General features: G+C 45.6%; 1 protein-coding gene across 1 annotated transcript in view; it reads right to left on the bottom strand.

Annotated features, from left to right (window-relative positions):
- Positions 1-12,322, bottom strand: part of TRAPPC12 (trafficking protein particle complex subunit 12) — an 82,637-nt gene that overhangs the window by 21,130 nt on the left and 49,185 nt on the right. Inside the window, exon 6 of the mRNA XM_012763155.3 lies at positions 4,753-4,865. Coding sequence (XP_012618609.2) covers positions 4,753-4,865 — 113 coding nt within the window. The remainder of the gene's footprint in view (positions 1-4,752; positions 4,866-12,322) is intronic.

The raw sequence follows: 12,322 nt of genomic DNA, 5'->3' as shown, positions 1-12,322 counted from the left end.
GGAGCATGGACTCCCAGGGCAAAAGATGGGGATGTGGCCTCGACTGAGGACACAGGAGTGATCCTCATTCAGTCTTTCCTTTCTTCTCTCTGCTCTTGAGTTGCCCCATCTCAATCTCAGCTAAGGGAGACACACTGTACTCTGCCGGAGCAGTAGATGACCCGGGCAACCGGACCTCCTGGTCAGGCGAGGCTGCCATTGGCCTGCTGCCTGCCGCCTGCCTGAGCAGCTGGCCCTGGCCACGCTGGAGGCCAGCAATGGCTGTTCTCACTTGCATTTCTAACTTTGTCCCCCAATAAAACAGCAAAACTGAAGATGTCCATCTGTCAGAAATCCTTTCTAGGAAAGATATAAACCCTGCCTAGAAAGAAAGTTCTCACTGCTACCTCTTCAGCAATCATTAGTAGAGATGCAAACTCTACTGACACTGTTGAGTATCTTTCTTTTTCCGAGTGCACAGACACGTCCCTCATCCTTGCCTCCTCCACTGGGGTAAGTCTCTCAAGAAGCACTTCTTTGGACATGGGGCCCCCAGCCAAGCTGAGCTGGGGAGGAGGAGGCTGCAGGGTGGAGGGAACAAGGGAGCTCCCTCGAGACTTTGCAGGTGTGTCCACACAAGCAACATATCATATCTGGACTGTATCTTTCTATGACGATGGGTTCTAGAATTTTGTCTGCCTGGCTCTTTCCCAAATGGTCTGCAAAGTTCTCCTGGACCTCAAGGTGGAGATGCCCACAGAGCAAGTGAGAGGAGCAGGTCGGGGGACAGAGGTGCCTGCTGCTGTGGACAGTGTGGCCATTAACTCTTCCACGCCACGGTAGTGTGCAAAATCTATTTTAAGTCATGGCATATTTTATTCTTCACTGATGTAATTATATTTGCACCAAACATTTACTGATTCACTAAATGGCTCAAAGACAATAGATAAAACCAGTGCTTTGGAGCACTTTGCCAAGATCGCAAGTGATGTCCTGCTAAAACGGGGCCCCGTGTGAAAATTCACAGCATCATCCTATTCACGCCTAGCACTCACACGCCGCACACACAGGCTCTCAGCGCCGGCGAGTCTCTCGCGTCAGGGAGAGCCGGCTCCCCTGCAGTGGCCGGGGTGCGTACGCTGAACTCTGCAGCGGGGTCTCCGCCTCGGTCACCCGGAGCCCTGCCCCCAGCCTGCTCCCGGCACACTTCTGCTTCACCAGCGGCACTGCCGGCTTAGCTTTACTGTCCCTTTGTCCCATGGACCTTGATTATTATTTCTTTTTAATAGAGAAAGGCCTAATTATAGAATTAATACGTGTGTTGTGTAAGACGTGGAAGATAAAAAGGGAATAAAAATGATCACATCATCTACACCACTCACACACTGGCATCTCTTTGCTCCAACACGTATCACTCATTTCAGTGGGGTCACATTGTAACTGTGATCCTGCAGGCTGGCTTTGAAAACTAACACCATGTCACAGACACTTCCCCACACGATGGTGTGGCGTGGCCACGTGGAAACCACACCCTGCTCAGCAGTGCGTGTCACGACCAGCCTCCTCCTCCTAAGTTAGCATCTTAAACCCGTGTGACTCTGTGGCTTGTCACCTGCCCACGACGGGAGCAACAGGGGACAGTTCCGCTTGGCCGCTCCCCAAGAGCTGAACCCATCTCGGCACTGCGCGGAGGAGGAGCCAGGGCCGGTCTGCGCCATGGGGGGCAGGTGCTGGGCTGCCGGCGGCCCCAGCGCCCCTCGGCCCGCTCCGCACCTCTCTCCGCAGTCACCAAGGTGCCCCTTTCCCTCCTGGGAAACCCCTGCTGGGAACTGAACCTGAGAAGACCTGCGTCTGCCGGAGGGGCCGTCGTCAGGCAGCGGGGCTCAGCGTACATCTGCACAAACCGCAGCACATTCATTTTCTGAGCAACCTGAACTGTCTGCGCTGACGCGACTCCCGCGGGGTGAAAACCTTCCCCTGCCCTCGTTTGGTTCTTGCTCTGTCATTTACCCCCTTCCGACGCATTTGATTCCACAATCGTTCCTGACCTCCAGCCTGCAAAAACTACTTTGAAGAACAACAACAGATGCCACACAAGCAATGAAAACAAATGGGACGGAGAGTTCTCGGGGAATATGAACCAAATAACTTGCTTTCTTTCTGGGAACGATAATCCCAGTTTTGTACACTGTCCCTGAGTTAAACATCTCAGATCAACACCAAGGCTCCTGGCCAGCCAGTGACCACCACGTGCAGCCCTAGGACTGGCCTCCTGCCTGTTTCAATCCCCCCAAAGACTCGAGAGGACGGGAGAGCTCCGCCTGGGTGTGGCCCCGCCCAGCCACTGACGCTGGGAACCGCCAGGCAAGCTGCACGGTGCTGGTGTCCCTAAGCAGCGCGAGCGGGCACAGGACGTGCAGTGTGACGCTGTCGGCTCGGGCTGAGGCGTGAGGCGGGGAGCAGAGGGCAAGGCAGGCGGAGGGGGCACGATTCATGGAAGACGGCACGGAGGGAAGTAAGATCTAGCACTCTCCACTAATTTCTCCTCACTCTGCTGGACTCTCCACACCCATTCAGATCCCATAGTTCCCTGCACCTACGGGAGCCGATATTTGGCAACAGCAAGTGCAGTAGGGAGTTGCTAACATTTCTGGCACTGCCAAATTGTTAGGTCAGACCAAACTTTAGGACTGCAGCTTTACAAGGCACCAGGGAAGCAGCTGTATCTGGGGCAGGAGAAATACGGTATCTCGGTGGCTGAATTTCAAAGGAGCAATATTGCCTCTGCTGCCTACCACACGGGGTTCCCGTGAAGGTTAAGAAATAGGGTCTGTGCAAGTGCTTTGAAAACTATAAAAAAAAAAAGCAGTTATTAGAAGCCAGCAGCATATTATAATTTTTGGAACAAATAAGGTCATCTATGTCAACTTCCCCTGTTCATTTCCCAGCTACTGTGGCAGTTTCGTGGGTTCCAGGGTGGTGGTGGGCGGCGTCCGCACCCCAGCGAGGGAGCAGGCGGCCTCCTCACCTGTGCGGACTCAACTGCAGAGCGGTGCTCACGGAGGAGGTCTCTGGAGCCACGTGGCTCGGTCTAAGGCCGGCTCCACCCTCCCTGCTCATGCCTCAGTTTCCCCACCTGTAAATTGGGAAGAACAGCCCCACCCCTCCTTCATAGGGCTGTTATGAGAATTTAATGAGCAAGTATTTGAAAAGTGCTTAGCAACAGTAGCTAACTCACGAGGACACGTAAGTGCCAGTGCCGGGAGCAGTGGCCTAGGCGGACCCCTCTCTGCCCCTCCCCTGCTTGCTACTGCCCCCACCCCCCAGCTGGTGCTGAGCAGCTTCTCTGAAGGTTACCCTGTATTATACATTTAAAGAGCTCAATACTGTAAACAGGAAATACTGTAGGACCAGGAAAACTGTCTTGCAAACTATTTCAGCTGACTTGTCTGTTCCAACTTCAAGTCACCCTATGACACAGAGCTTTCTCTCAAATACTATAAAAATTTCCCACAACATGATACTGAGGTTAACGAAAAAAATCAACTGTGTACAGTTTAGAAAGTCATTGAGTTAGAATTTCTCAATATCAATTTATGTGCTTCCTATTTTTGAAAATAATTTAACTGTTTTAAGATTTAAGAAAGTGGTACAATGTAAAAAAAAAAGTTGATAACACAATTTCCCATCAACTGATCAAAGCATAAGCAAGTAACTTATAAACGTTATAAAACTTACAAAAGTCAACTTTTCTTTTTATCTTTTAAGTTATGGCATTAACAAATTGAAGCAGATACAAAGCCCAAGGACAGCGGGTGCCCAGAGATGCCTGGGTCTGCTCTAGGGAGGGCTGCCTTCCGCACAGGTGAGGCTGTCTGCTTCCTCACTGGAATGGGGACACCACCACCCTGGAACCCCACGAAACTGCCACAGTAGCTGGGAAATGAATGGGGGAATTTGACAAAGATGACCTTATTTTTTCCAAAAATTATAATTTGCTGTTGGGTCCTAACAGCTGCTTGTTTCTTATAGTTTTCAAAGCACTTGCGCAGACCCTACTTGCAGTATTATCCTAATCTGAGACAAAGAATCTGAGAGGATAGTGACGCCCACAGCCTGTAAACAGCAATGAATCTAAACCCCACGTTTCTTCCTAATATCACTTAATGTCATCATTTGGTCTTCTGCTGGTGCCACAGTTTGGTGCCTTCCACATAATTGTCACTTCACAACCGAGAATAATTCGGAAGGCATTCTGAACTGCACATGCCTTTGGATCAGTATCCCCAGTGACTGCTGCCAACACACAGTGCGAGCTGCTTTGCTTCTGGAAAATTCAACCACCGTCTCTTTCGCTATTGCTGCGTGCCTCTGTTTGGCACGGAGCAGGTGCGTACAAGCGCTTCCGGGACACCCAAGCAGTCTGGCACGCTGGAGTACTCAGCTGGCTGGGCACGTGCTCACGTGTGTGATTCCCACACAAGGAAAGCGGTTCTGCTTCTCATCTACCGATATCGCTAAGGAGTAAGGACTGCAGGGCTCAAGCTCTGCCTAACACCATCCACCACCCCTAAAAAACATTTCAGCACGAGTATGGAATAGCACGGTTGCACGACTCTGGTCACCTCGCCTTCTGAAGGAAGGGGTGGCGATGGTGTCGCCTGTCACTGGGTGGGATGTGCAGGGGACGCCGCAGTGCAGGCTCACGGGGAGGGGGCTGAGGGTGCATCCTATGGGTGGGGTGGGGGTGTGGGGGCGACAGGCCACCGTTACCTTGCTGCAGACGGTCTTCACCCTGTGCAGCCTGTCCAGCGACTCCTGCGGATTCCCCAGGTACTGCTGAAGCTCCGCGTGCAAGATGCGCATCGAGAAGGGGACCATGGAGCCTAGGATCAAAGCCAGAGTTGAGGCAGTCTGTGCTGTAACCACGCACACGTTCACACCCGGAACACCGACAGAAGTGGCCTCAGAGGTCCCGGTGGAAATGACGACAGGATCCCTCTATATCTTGGTGAGATAGAGATTCAACAGTGTCAGCTATAAAATAAATGCTGCGTTTCTCTATAAAGTGCTATCTGTGTGTGTCTAGAAAAATTGTCCAAGGAGACAGGTGGATGTGACCACTATTTCCCATAGCTACACTGCCCCCACGTAGAAACTATCACAAAACCAATAAAACAGCAGAGACCAGCCCTCCTACAATAAAATAAAAAAGAGAATGCTCAGGTATCCCTTAATATTTCTCCCATATAGCAAGCTCAGGTAGAACACTGCTTAGGTTGGGCTGCCCAGAGACCCTGAAGGGAGAATGTGTGAGAAGGGACAGGTTCCGGAAGTGCTTCCAGGGAAGTGCTTCCGGGGAAACCAGAGGGAAAGCCAAGCAAGGGTGTGTCTCAGACCGCATCCTGCGGATGGGCCCCCTGTTCTCAGCAGGGCCCCTGGAGCTCAAATTCTGTCTCTGAGCCATCCCGGTGAGAGGTGAGGGAGCTGGATGAGAGAAGTCCCTCCCAGGGGCTGCCCTGGCTCTGTGCCTGTGGGGCAGAGGGAGGAGAATGCACAGCAAGCCCGAATGCAGCTGCATCGCCTCCCAGGCGAGGGAGCTTCCTCGTGTGATAGATCGGAATCTGATCTGTATGACACATACTAAGTACGCGCAAACCATCTCACAGCCTGCGCTGAACGCAAATGCGATAAACATGGGAATGCCAGCAGAGGGCAATCACGCAGATTCAGTAAGGGGCTTTTCACAGTAGTCCTAAGCTGTTATACAGATCCGGAGTGCAGTTTGGAAGATGCTGAGCAAACAAGCGGAGTGACTTCTGCCAGAGCTTAACCTCTGGCCTCCATCTGTACGGCTGCTTGTTCACCAGAACTGAGGCTGCACCGTGAACCACACGAAGGCGAGCTTTATGTTACGGTCGGTCTTTAATAAGAAGAAGGTCCAGGGTCCTAGTCAAAAATAAAGAACGCTATGGAAAATAGTTTTATTGTGAATATAAGTCTGGAGGAAGGAAAGATAATTATTGAATTTAAAATGTTTAAGTTGACTTCTTTTTGATGACACTGAATAATTTCTGTCTGAAGAGGATAAATAACTTGAGTTTAATTTATGGCATGAGTCATTTCGGTTTCCTAGAAAGAGAAATTTCTTGGCCACCAGCGTGACTAAATGTGGAAGTGGCCCTGCATGGCAAGCCCCAAGTACATCGTGTCCTTTCCACCCTCTGCACGGAGCAGAGAGCAAGCAACAGTCGCCCCCACACAGGCAGAACTGACCTCTAGGGGGAGAACAGACCAAGAACCCTTCAAGTTCTATAAGCTGAGCACAGAACAAAACTCCACTGGAGGTTCTCAAACCCAATTTATAACTCAGCTGTATAAATGAAAAGGTGGCAGGAACTACCTGCATTTTACCGTGACAACTGCCCATGAACTTGGACAAGTTTCTGCATTTAAAAGGCCATGTGAAAATATTCTGGACTAAATTAAAATAAAAGTACAACTTATCAAAATTTGTAGGATGCAGCAAGAGCAGTGCCCAGAGGGAATTTTTTAGCATTAAATGCATATATTAGAAAAAGAAGATCTAAAATCAGTAATCTTTGAAAGGTGAAATCTAAGTCTTTACCTCAGGGAACTAGAGAGAGATGAGCAATATTAAGCCCAAAGTAAGCAAAAGAAAAGAAGTAATAAAAATTAGAGCAGAAATCAATGAAATTGAAAACAGGAAATTAATAGATAAAAGCAACAAAACCAAAAGCTTATTCTTTGACAAGATCAATAAAATTGATCAACCTCTCTCCAGGCTAACTAAGAAAAGAGAAGACATCAACTACTAATACCAGAAATGAAAGAGAGATCATTACTACTGATCCTATGGACACTAAAAGGATAATAATGAAATATTATACTAACAGCTCTATATCCACAAGCTTGGTAACCTAGATAAAATAAAAGCTTTCCAAAAAAAAAAAAAAAAAAAAAAAAAAAGCCCTAGCCCCAGACTCCAAATGGTTTCAGTAGTGAATTCCACCAAACATTTATAGAAGAAATGATACCAATTCTCTATAATCTCCTACAGAAAATAGAGGCAGGGAAACACATACTAATTTACCATGTACACCCAGCATTATTCTAATAACCAAGCCAGAAAATGACATTACAAGGAAACTGTAGAATAATATCACTTATAAACATAAATGCAAAAATCCTTAATAAAATTAGTAAATCAAATATAATAGTATTGAATTCAACAAAAAATTAGTAATCAAATCCAACAATATATAAAAAGAGGCTGAGTACAGTGGCTTATGTCTGTAATCCTAGGACTTTTGGAGGTCAAGTTGGGACGATCACTTGAGGCCATGAATTTGAGACCAGCCTGGGCAACATAGTGAGATCCCATCTCTAAAACAAGCAAAAAAATAAAAGAATACAAATTAGCCAGGTGTGCTGATGTGTGCCTGTAGTCCCAGCTACTTAGGATGCTGAGGCAGGAAGATCGCTTGAGCCCAGGACTTTGAGGTTGAAATGAGCTAGGATGGTGCTACTGTACTCTAGCCTGGGCAACAGAACAAGATCCTGTCTCAAAAAATAAAACAAAACAAAGTGACAAAAAAAGAATTATAAAGAATGTCCAAGTGGAATTTATTCCAGGTATGCAAGGCTGGGTCCAACATTCAAAAGTCAATTAACATAATCTATCATGTCGAACAGGCTAAAGAACAAAAGTCATATCAATAGATGCAGAAAACACATTTGACAAAAATCCAACACCCACTCATGATAAAAACTCTCAGCAAACTAGACATAGAGGGAAACGTCCCCAACTAGGTAAATAACAGCTACAGAAGAACTGTAGCTAACAACATACTTAATGGAGAGAAACTAGATGCCTTCCCGCCAAGAACATTAATAGAGCAAGAATGTTCCTTCTCATCACTCCTATTGAGCATTGCATGAACAGTCCTGGCTACTGCAATAAGACAAGAAAGGGACACCAAAGCTACACAGATGGAGAAAGAAGAAACAAAACTGTCTTTGTTCACAGATGACATAATTATCTATGAAGAAAATTTCAAAGAATCAACAAAAATACTCCTAAACCCATAAGTGATTAAAGGTTCCAGGATACAGGGTAAATATCGAAAAGCCAAATGGCTTCCTAAATACCAGCAATGAACAATTGGGATTTGAAATTAAAGCCCCAATACTATTCACAGTAGCATCAAAACAAATGAAATAAGTGTAAATCTGACAAAATATGCACAAGATCTATATGAACAAAGCCACAAAACTCTGATAAAAAAAATCAAAGATTAGAATAAATGAAAAGATATTCCATGTTCATGAATAGGAAGACTCAATATTGCTAAGAGATCAGTTGTTTACAACTTGATCTACAGATTCTGTGCAATCCCAATCAAAGTCTCAGCAAATCATTTTGTGGTTATCTACAAAACTGTTCTAAAGTACTGTAGATGAGCAAAAGGCCCCGAATATCCAACACAGTATTGAAGAGAGGAGCAAAGCTGGAAGGCTCAGACCTCCTAACTTCACGTCATACTATAAAGCTACAGTCATAAAGACTGCGTGGCATTGGCAAAAGAAAAGACAAATAGGTCAACGGAACAGAACAGAGAGCGGAGAAAGACCCTCACAAATACAGTCAACTGGTCTTTGACAAAGGAGCAAAGGTAATCCAATAGAGAAAGGGCAGCTTTTTCCAATAAATGGAGCTGGGATATCCACATGGAAAAAAATGAATGTAGTCACAGACCTTAACATCTTCCATAGAAATTAACTCAAAATGGATAGTAGGCCTAAATGTAATATGTAAAAACTATAAAACTTCTTGAACAGACAATCTAAGGGACCTGGGTTTGGTGATAACTTCTTTGATATGACACCAAAATCACAAACCATGAGAGAAAAAAATTGTTAAATTGGACTTCATTACAATTAAAAACTTATGGTCTGTGAAAGATACTGTTGAGAGAATGAAGAGACAAGTCACAGATAGGAAGAAAATATTTGTAAAACACACAAACCAATTAGTACACGAGCAACAGATATGAACAGACACCTCACCATGGAAGATTTACATTAATAAATGACAAGCATCTGAAAAGATACTCACTATCATTACGCTATTAGGGAACTGCAAACTGAAACAATGAGATATCGCTACACATTTGTTAGAATAGCTAAAACCCCAAAAAACCGACAATAGCAAGTGCTCATGAGGATGTGGACCCAGAGGAAGCTTCATTCCTTGCTGACAGGAATGCAAAATGGAACGAAAGGTAAGCATATGTTTGCCATAAGAGCCAGCAATCGCACCGCAGGTATTTACCCAAAGCATTTGAAAACTGTGTCTACACACACCTGCATAAGAACGTTTATGGCAGCTTTAGTTGTAATTGCCAGTAACTGGAAGTAACCGAGATATTCCTTAAATGCTGAGTGGATAAATACGCTGTGGTGCATCTATGCCATGTGATATTATTCAGTGACAAGAAATATACTCCCAAAGCAGAAAAAGACACGGAGGAGCGACAAATGCATATTCCTAAGTGAAAGGAGCCAGTCTGAATGAGTCCGATCATATTATCATCTGGCAAAGGCAAAACCATGGACACAGTAAAATGATCAGGGGTCGCCAGGGGTGGTGGTGGTGGAGGACTGATATGTGGAGCACTGAGGATTTTTACGGCAGTGAAACTATTCTGTATGATACTACGATGGACACATGACATTGTGATTCTTTGTTTTTTGAGACCAGATCTCACTCTGTTATCCAGGCTGGAGTGCAGTGGTGTCACCACAGCTCACTGTAACCTCCAACTGCTTGGTTCAAGCAACCCTCCTGCCTCAGCCTTCGGAGTAGCTGGGACTACAGGTCTGTGCCACCACACCCAGCTAATTTTAAAATATTTTTATAGAGGTGAGGTCTTGAACTCCTGGCCTCAAGGGATCCTCCTTGCCTTGGCCTCCCAAAGTACTGGAATTACAGGTGTGAAGAGAGAAGGGAGAACCTGGGCGGGGGCTTGTCCTCTCTGTGTGTGGCACCTACCCCACTTCTGCGACTGGTTTACAGATGGTCATGGGGTCTCCTCCCCTGCACGTGGGTGTGCGTGTGTTTGGAGCCGTGTGCGTACCAGTGGTGCTGCCCAGAGCCCCTGTGGCTTGCTGGGCTCAGCCCATGCTGCTTCCAGATCCCAGGCTCTGATCCATGCCTGGTCTCACGTGACATTATGCATTTGTTAAAATTCACAGAACATCCAACACCAAGAGTGAACCCTAATGTAAACTATGGGCATTAATATTAATGAACCAATACCAGCTTATCAATTGTAATAAATGTGCCCCACTATTGCAAAATGTTAATAGATATTAATAATAATAATGCAAGATGTTAATACAAACTATGAGGAGGAAAGAAGGTATATGGAACTCTCTACTCAAGATTTCTGTAATTAAAAAAAAAAAGAAGATAAACCCAACTGCATATAGAATTTAGAATACAACAAAGGTGGCATTCCCAAGGTACTGGAATGAAAATAGAATTTTTATTAAGCACAGTTGAGATATGTGTATGGCCTTATGAAAGAGGATAAAATCAGATCCATTCCTTTTGGGGACAGGCTGGGGAAAGACTGTTCTTAGATCTCAAGTTGGAACTTAAAATATGTATTTTTTCTTTGAAATATTATTATAGTGACCAGCTGTAGCTGACACTCTATTCAAGGTACATTTAAGAGTTAAATAGGCTTTTATGGGCTGAGCTGAGGACCTAATTAGGTATAACCTCAATAGTTTCCAATACCAACTATGCTGTATGTGAACTGGTGGAATCCAACTGGATAGAGCATATAGTTGGGTTGTTTAGTTTAGCCATAGAAAAGTGGTCTGTAATTTGATAAATATTTTAAAAAATGACACTTTCTAATGGTATGTGCAGCTTCAAAGTTCACAGCTTTGAATGAAACAGATACTTATTTTTAGCCTAAAGCTACAAGGAGACTAAAAGAAAGTTATTTTAATTAACTGCATATGCAAGCTGGCAGGGGAAGATACCAACACATTTTGGAAGAGAGTTACAAGTGCAAGGTGAGCTCAGAAGTAACAGGAAAGCCTACTGCATCTAAAACTTTGCCCCTCAAACCACTTGCAATTTTTACCACCTGAGACCTTGTTAGAAATGCAAGAATCTCGGCCCACCCAGACCTACCGCATCAGAATCTGCACTCTGCAAGGTACTCGGTGGCTGGTATACATGTGGAAGATTGAGAAGCTGCTCTAAAACATCACCTTATTGATGTGAAATTAAAATTCACTAACCCAAATGTTATCCGGCAATATCATTTATATTTTTATAAACAAGTCTCAAAATGCACATCTAAACTCATTAGGATCAAATTAAAACACGTCATCGGTACTATGTAGTGTATTCATCATATATCATGTAAGACAACATCCCTCCTTAGTTATAATATTAATACACATTGTTTCCTTGCTATTTCCTGCCCTTTAAAAAACCACACAGGCATGTAAAGACCGTGGGGACGAGTGGGTGGGAGTGTAAGGCAAGGAATGTCAAGAAATTCTGCCTGAACTCTGAGGACAGCAGTGAGCGGGGGTTGGAGGGGGTGGGGCCAAACACGGGCACCCCACGGGCTCTGCGCTGCCGCCGAGGGCGGGAGGATGAACCGTGGTCGGCGTGCACACGTGAAACCTCACACGTGCCCAGGAGCTGCCATGGGGACTGCTTATTAAGGGCCTGGGCAGGACATTTTGTGAACAAAATTTACCCATTTCCTCCTTGAAATCGAGGGGCATGTTGAATAAAATCACAAATAACACTAATATTAATGTAGCAAAATTCTTTCAGAATTAAAATAGAACACATTTTTTAAAAAGAAAAAAATTTTAACATGCTATTTTAAAAAATAGTAACGAGCCCTCCCCCTGCTCCTGACACAACAGTTGAGAAGCCAGCAGTGTCTCCAAGGAACCTCTGGCCACCAGGGCTCCATGGAGGGTGACAGGTGCCTGCCCCACCGTCCGCCCTGCGGCCACACTGAAACCCGGCCTAAGGGAGACTGCCCGGGTTTTGCGGCAGGAGGACGGCTGTTTCCTCCCTATGCCGGTACTACCGTGTTTTCCTGAAAATAAGACCTCCCCATAAAATAAGCCCCAGCAGGATCTCTAAGCATTTGCACAATAGAAGCCCTACCCCGAAAATAAGCCCTAGTGGTGGGTGTGGCTACGCAGCGCATCTGCACAACCCGTGCATTTCGTCTCGGAGCGGTAAAGAAGACGAGCAGCCCTTCTCTGTCTG

Source organism: Microcebus murinus, chromosome 3, assembly GCF_040939455.1.
Source record: "Microcebus murinus isolate Inina chromosome 3, M.murinus_Inina_mat1.0, whole genome shotgun sequence".
NCBI lineage: Eukaryota > Metazoa > Chordata > Mammalia > Primates > Cheirogaleidae > Microcebus > Microcebus murinus.
The sequence above is the reverse complement of the archived record's forward strand: the minus strand, read 5'-3'. Positions and strand labels throughout refer to the sequence as shown.